The sequence below is a fragment of the Sphaeroforma arctica genome (genome assembly GCF_001186125.1).
Source record: "Sphaeroforma arctica JP610 unplaced genomic scaffold supercont1.559, whole genome shotgun sequence".
Classification (NCBI taxonomy): Eukaryota; class Ichthyosporea; order Ichthyophonida; genus Sphaeroforma; species Sphaeroforma arctica.
In genome coordinates, this window is record NW_014039999.1 from 52,491 (window position 1) to 60,108 (window position 7,618).

Below are 7,618 nucleotides of genomic sequence, written 5' to 3' on the forward strand. Positions count from 1 at the left end.
ACGTAAACAGTTGTTATTCTTTTGAAAAAAAATATCGGGTTCAAACATATATTAAACGTTTTGAGCTATGATTTTGGGTCATTGTATGACTATTTAGCGTTTCGACTCCTGTCTGTGACTTTTGTTCCCACAAACCCCTGAGTATTGGGTTTTGGTTAAAGTACGCAGAATTGCTTCATTTGTACTTCAAGTTGTAAGTTGTAACTGTATATATTTAGTGTTGTTCTTCGTCATGCGCACATTTACGATTGCAGGGTAATCACAATAATCGGTCACATCAGCACTTCTACCGATAAGCCACACGCCAACAGTATAGTTTTGATCATCTTATCATACTACAGTTGGATACTTGTGTTGATCATCTTATCATACTACAGTTGGATACTTCATATAAACATCCGGTGTACGCTACTCTAACGATCAAATCCCAGCAACCACAAGTCTCTGAACTAAAGATTCACTGTTCTTGCCCATTTCTGCTGTGTAACTTGTAGTTACCGGTTGCAGCGTTCTATATAACTTAACACCTAGTATCCAATTCGATGGTGTCAACGGTTTGCTCAGATGTCAATGCAGGAGATTTGGTTGCCCTGCTGGGTGCACGTGATGTGGTATGGCATATGTTGCTTCTAAGATGAATCCGACACCCGTTGAGTTTAAAGTAGTATTGTGTGTTTTAGTATAGAATAATAGTAGAACTGTCAGGGGATAGGGTACGGCTTTTTGTCCTTTTCTGCTATACTAAGCCCCTTGATATCTGAATGTGTCGCACTGGTCCTGGTTGTGCGTCGGTTAATCCTTTGCCCCGTTACCTACAATGCAGCGAATCGTTATATCAATATTTGGTGCCGATTCTACGCGGTATACGGTACTCCGAATAACCGGCTGCATTCATGTTATTTTTTAAAAGTAGGGCGCATGCTTGAATGCTCTCACTGGAGCATCGAAACATTTGAGAAATACTTAACATTTCACAGCATATGCTTCTGAAGTTCCCAGCAGACTTATCCGTCACACGTGATAAGTTTCTTAGGTATATTATGCGGATTGCAGTATACTTATCGATATCATATTATACGTTTTTTAGAAAGCTACATTGGATTCTAGTTTCGGTGGTGTCGATGGCCTCGTAAAAGCACTCCATGCCGATACCGAAAATGGGCTCTCTGCAGAGGATGACGAGGATATCAAAGGCCGGTATGTGTGAGGATATCAGATTAGCCAATACTGTATCTGAGTCTTGAGAAAATCAATCGTAAGCCTCTGCAGTTGCTAATCATGAGGTCTACTATTGGCGAACATGCAGTATGTACTGGGCCGTCCCTCCAGCCGGGCACATAGAATACCCAGTCAAATGATTGTTTTCGGTTAAATGATTGATCAACTGACGATGTGTCGTTCATTTATTGGATACTCCACATACTAATCGTTTATGCATTGCACCTCCAGAGCTGATGATTTCGGTGACAATCGGGTGCCTTCCCCGCCGCAGCGCTCTTTGCTGTTGCTGATGTGGGATGCCTTGCATGACGTGACGTTGGTGATTTTGCTTGTTGCCGGTGTCATATCTCTGATTATAGGGCTGACTGTTGAAGAGGTAAGCAGTCATGGGAAGCAGTCATGGGAAGTGATTGTATCTGCGTGTGTATCCCGTTGACCTGAGATTGAACCTGGGCTTTGATTAGCTTCTGGGTTCTAACACCTCTTTAACATTTTTGTCTCATGCACAGGACAAGAGCATTGCGTGGATTGAAGGCGCGTCCATTTTGGGCGTAGTGGCGATTGTGGTACTTGTCGATAGCATAAACAACTACCAGAAGGAGAAACAGTTTCGCGAGTTGAACAACGTGAAGGAGGACGAGAAAGTAAACGTCTTACGCAGTGGTAATGTTTGCCAGATATCTAAGTTTGACGTAGTGGTTGGAGATATTATCTGTCTGGAACAGGGCGCTGAGGTGGTTGCGGATGGTATCATCATCGATGCCCACTCACTTCTCATCAACGAAAGCTCGCTCACTGGAGAGGCTGACGATGTTGCAAAGGTGTGTACCTGATATTTCAATCAGTCCAACACTAGAGTATTTGTATTTTTGGATCAGCTCAGCACTTGTGTATCATGTTTTTGCATATCTTGCATAGATTGTTTATTGTTCCGCTGTTTCTTGGGAAGTACTGGAACAATACCTATCGCATCATCTGTAGTGGTTCTATGGTGTATTGTGTACTATGCGAGTGTGATCCCACTTGGTACGTTATACGATCTCACGATTTGTGTATCCTGAAGGTTTGATTCAAGATGGCATCACTGCTGGATATCTGAACCGTGTGTTCCTTGACTGATCCCTTTGTGTTATGTTGTCATGTCATCCAGATCCCTGACTCGGCAAGCATGTTAGTGCTCAGTAGCACTTTAGTCATGGACGGAGTGGGCCGTATGCTGGTGCTGGCGGTGGGTGAGAATTCGCAGGCGGGTATCATTAAAATGCTTTGCACCGGAATGAAACGCACCCACGTGCTACCAGCGACTTCCATTGGAGATGACGCCGCACCGGTATGTTGTTTACCAGCTGTACTTCGTTGTTTGAGATACTCTGATAAAGTGTGATGCCCTAAGTTATTAGTATGTAGCTTTATGCGGTTTGGTATATTTGTCGCTCACTCGTAGTCTGATGTTTGTGCATTACAGCCTGTGCTCACTGAGAAGGGCGAGGCACTGAAGGACAAAGTATTGGGCTCAGAAACTGTAGCACAAGTAGCAACCATCGATGTCGATGGATATCAATCCAATGATGTGCTGCAAAACGTACCCGGAAGTGATAATAAGAATTCAAAGCTAGTTGCGAAGGCCAGTGGTACCGTTGATAATGGTGACGAGTACGAGAAAGAGGAGGTGGTGGTAAGCCAAGATGGGCAGACTGCGCTGGAAACGAAGCTAGAGCGTCTAGCCATTCTCATCGGTTATGTTGGTTTGGCTGTCGGTAAGTATTGTGCTTGGCCTGTGAGACGATGTCTTTCATTGGCTGGCTCGGTATCGCTCTTTGTACATATTTATCCCATACGCATGTTTTTCCTTGAGTACGCGTTCTCTATTGCCTTCTGACATCGACTTATCTGTGTAATCCAGGTACACTCACTTTCGTCGTATTATCTGTGCGATTCTGCATCGAGGAGTACCCCAATCGCGGATGGGAGAAGGACGACTTTTCCGAGTTCTTGGACTTCTTTATCATTGGTATCACCGTGTTGGTGGTTGCTATTCCCGAGGGGTTACCACTAGCCGTCACATTGGCTTTGGTATGTACAGTGCACGTGGTGTCGTTGTGAGGTTTCTGATTTTGTGCGCACTCCTTAGGGTTTTAGGGCTTTAGAATCATATCTGGCTGAAACGATACATAGACTTAGTGGCTGCTTTGTTGAGTTTGATGCTTGCTTAGTATGAAATATACGGAGGCTTTGTCACTTCAGCGCAAATCGACCTAAATTAGTAACTGTCTGTCATCTTTTGCGTCACGGCACTTTCTAATTCCTGTAGGCTTTCAGTATGAAGCGCATGTTGAAGGAGAACAATCTGGTGCGCCATCTGCATGCTTGCGAAACAATGGGCAGTGCTACGGTCATCTGCAGTGACAAGACCGGAACGCTCACAACGAACTCTATGACGGTGGTCAAGGCTAATATATGTCAAACTGAGCTGAAACAGAAGGTATGGTATGTCCTCCTTCTCTTGGCCTATCGTTTTGCTCCCTCGTATATATCGTTTACCATCAAAGTTTATTAATACAAACCCGCATTCCACTGGATTCTCATCCCAATTTATTTTGCGCCGTAAAACAGGAGTCCTGCCAATCAAAGGGCATCTCTGCCGAGGCCACCCAAATCCTCCTGAAGGGTATTGCGGTCAATACCACAGCTGAAGTGCAGGCGCCCGAGTCCGGTGTGGGTCCCACCGAGTATGTAGGTAACAAGACGGAGTGTGCTCTGCTGGACCTAGTGTGTGCGCATGAGGGGAGTGACTATCGTGAGGAGCGATCCAAGGCCGAAGTACTGCGCTTGTGCCCTTTCTCCTCGGAGAGAAAGTGCATGTCTGTCGCCATCCAACTGGAGGGTGAGCCTGACACCAGTCGCGTGTACTGTAAGGGGGCGAGTGAGATTGTGTATGGCCGGTGCACTAAGCAGCTGACGAAGGACGGGTGCGTTGTGGATATCACTGCGGCTGACCGTGCTATGATGGATAAGATGATCACGACATGGGCGAGTGAAGCCCTGCGCACCCTGTGTTTGTCGTACAAGGACGTCTCAGCGAGTCTGGCGGCGGATCCGGAGACCACCCCAGTGCAGCTGGAAACTGATTTGATCTGCATTGGAATCGTTGGTATTGAAGACCCAATCCGACCCGAAGTACCGGTAAATCATATGAACTTTGCACAACTGACGTATATGCAAGTGTATATACTGATATGTAATGTAGTTGTCATTTCAATTCCTCCGCCGGCAAGGATGTATAGATCTGTCAAGAGTATGCATAACCCATATGCTCGTTCGACCTTATGTGTTGGTCATCAGGTTCTAATCCTATTTCGGTTTTATTACCACTTAGGATGCTATCGCTATCTGCAAACGAGCGGGTGTGGACGTGAAGATGGTCACCGGTGACAATGTGTCTACTGCCCGAGCTATCGCCAAGCAGTGTGGTATCTTGACGGATTCCCCTGATGAGCTAGTTATGGAAGGAAGAGGTATGTGTTCTCTCTTTTCTTTTTCCTGCCGTTGTTGACTTGGTAGTAGTATGGCGGTGATTGAATTGTTTCAGCACTTGAACTGCGTGCTGTGTTTGATTACCGTTGTTGTGTTCATATATAGCCAACAATCTACTTGTGTTCCCTGCAGACTTCCGATCACAAATCCTCAATGCGAATGGGAGTATCAAGCAAGATGTGTTCGACACGCTATGGCCCCGAGTGAAGGTACTCGCACGTTCATCTCCCGAGGACAAGTACAACATGGTCAGAGGTCTGAAGGCCACTGAGGTAGTACCACAGGTCGTAGCTGTTACTGGTGACGGCACCAACGATGCACCTGCACTCAGACAGGCGGACATAGGGTTTGCGATGGGTATTCAGGGCACTTCTGTGGCCAAGAGTGCCTCAGATATTATCATCCTGGACGACAACTTCAACTCCATCATCTCTGCGCTCAAGTGGGGCCGTAATGTGTACGACTCGATCTCCAAGTTTGTGCAGTTCCAGCTTACTGTGAATGTAGTCGCCCTGGTCGTGGCTTTTACAGGCGCGTGCATTGTGCAGGAGTCCCCCCTCTCCGCAGTGCAGCTGCTGTGGGTCAACCTCATCATGGACACGCTGGCGTCGCTGGCTCTGGCGACTGAACCCCCCACGGATGCGCTACTACTGCAGAAACCACACAGTCGCACTAAGGCGCTGATTAGTCGAGGCATGTGGCAGTTCATCTTTGGCCACTCACTGTATCAACTGGTCGTGACGTTCTTTGTGTTGTTCGCGGGTCCCAGTGTCTTCGGTTATGCCAAGGGAGAGACATTCGACGGGGAGCCCAACGAACACTACACCATGGTGTTCAACGTATTCGTGTGGTGTCAGCTGTTCAATGAGGTCAACGCGCGGAAGCTGCATGGAAGTATCCGGGTGCTCGATGTAAGTATTGGCACACATTGTTGAAGACGGAATTCTTTTCTTTTGTCGGAAATTTTAGTTTTTTTTGTTTTCTTGCGATATATATATATATATATATATATATATATATATATATATATATATGTGTGTGTGTGTGTGTTGTGATATATATATATATATATATATATATATACTCTCTCATACGTTTTCCTACTTTATACACATGCAGGGAATCCTCAACAACAAGGTATACATCGTCGTCATGATCGTGCAATGTATCTTGCAAGTGTTGATTGTGACGTATGGTGGTCGAGCGTTCGGGGTTGTTGCCTTGCCCATTGAGTTATGGGGTTACTGTATGCTGCTTGGTTTTGGGGAGATGCCTTGGAACGTGGTTGTGCGCAAGTGCCCCAAGTTGCTCCCAGAGAGCTGGAGAACACATCTGAAGAAGCCTTTACCGTAAGTTGACTGACCTATAGATTAGTATTGTTGCTTCGTTTGTATTCGCGACACTCGATGTGATGTGTATATCCACCCAAGTACTTGTCGGTATATCCCATGCATGCTTTGCGTTTCGCCAAGTTCATGAATTCTGCAATCATTCAACATATGCTTTCTATTGTCTATCGCAACAGGAGACCCTTCTTCTTGAAATCAAAGTCAAAATCCGGTGGGGCCAAGGATTTCCGCGAGGAACAAGACGACGCTGAGGGTGATATTAGGTTGATTTCTACGTCGCCGAATAAGATGGATGAATTGTTCCCTCAGGTGAGTTCACTCCAGTAAAGTACGCCTGTATGTGTAATCGCTTGTACAACATTAATATAAATCCGTATATCTCCCGTGTCTTGTTATTCTAATTCATTTCTCGTACTTACCCCGCCTCTCCACACCATCGCAGAATCGACACATGAGCATGTACGAGTCCGCTCTGCTGGTGATTCTGTCCAATACGAAACAGCCCAAGGTGCGTTTGCAGACGGCCATATGTCTGGTACAAGAGCGCCGGCGTGCAATGTCAGAGAACAGTGTGCCCAGTGACGATGATGGGCTAACTCCAACGACTGTGTGAAGTATTACTATATTACTATTTTAAACTCAGTACATCCAGTTTTTGAGAACCAATACTAGCAGATAAAACGGCCTTTGGAGTGCTGTGCTGTGTAGAGTATGCTGGGATTTTGCTGGCGATTCCTTATGTACAAACCAGTACACACACATACAATACAAACCTACAACCCGATACTCTTTAATGGTTGGCGGCACGGACAATAGAAGCGCTCATATCTGTGCTGACGCAGTCACACTACCATTGCGGATATCAAAGCAGAACCAAAGTTATAGTGCGCCCATACTTGCGCAAATCAGACGATTTAATTGTGAATAAAATATGTACATAGCACCCACTTGCAAGTAACTTCTATTTGATGTCGCATTTACTTACAGCGCGAGGATTCTTGAGTTCTCTGCGTAGTTCTCTGCTGCATATTATAGTTGTCACTTGTCGGCGCTAAACACATCGTTAGCGGTTAATTATATTTTTGGTTTTTTAGCATAGTCGTCTGTTGCATATATTAGTTGTCACTTGTCAGCGTTAAACATGACACATCGTTAGAAGTTATTATAATCCAGCTACCTCAACCAGGCCGCAAAGATTACCATAGTGTTTGTATATGAAATTATTTTCATGTCACATGTGTGAAATTGTTTTGAATTTCGCGATATGCCGTTGGTGGGCGCTGAGAGTACCGATATTTATGACAGTACTGAATGTTCATGACTCAACTAGCCAATCACGTACATATACATACACGCACATACATACAATACATATACATACATACATACATACAATACATATACATATGTACACCTGATGGTCTAATGTTCGTCCATAAATTCCTGTGGCATTAATATACTAATTTGCAATGGCTCTACTTGTCAGTCCCGTACATATACATACATGTACGTGA

General features: G+C 45.2%; 1 protein-coding gene across 1 annotated transcript; it reads left to right on the plus strand.

Moving 5' to 3' along the window:
* Window positions 1-203: 203 nt before the first annotated feature.
* On the plus strand, window positions 204-7,462 carry SARC_07230 (hypothetical protein). Its single transcript, XM_014298838.1, has 14 exons — window positions 204-611; window positions 1,088-1,197; window positions 1,450-1,597; window positions 1,731-2,042; window positions 2,372-2,551; window positions 2,687-2,978; window positions 3,125-3,294; window positions 3,533-3,703; window positions 3,835-4,404; window positions 4,598-4,736; window positions 4,888-5,666; window positions 5,875-6,104; window positions 6,281-6,413; window positions 6,547-7,462. Exons 1-14 carry the CDS (start codon window positions 543-545, stop codon window positions 6,715-6,717), a joined length of 3,474 nt encoding a protein of 1,157 aa, XP_014154313.1. The 5' UTR covers window positions 204-542; the 3' UTR covers window positions 6,718-7,462.
* The last annotated feature ends 156 nt before the right edge of the window (window positions 7,463-7,618 follow it).

What these genes read in the sequence shown, in the direction of transcription:
- SARC_07230 (XM_014298838.1), top strand. Translation starts at nt 543, where the DNA reads ATGGTGTCAACGGTTTGCTCAGATGTCAATGCAGGAGATTTGGTTGCC. An exon ending in TGCTGGGTGCACGTGATGTG is followed by an intron (nt 612 to 1,087) that starts GTATGGCATATG and finishes TACGTTTTTTAG; the next exon opens with AAAGCTACATTGGATTCTAG. An exon ending in GCTAGTTATGGAAGGAAGAG is followed by an intron (nt 4,737 to 4,887) that starts GTATGTGTTCTC and finishes TGTTCCCTGCAG; the next exon opens with ACTTCCGATCACAAATCCTC.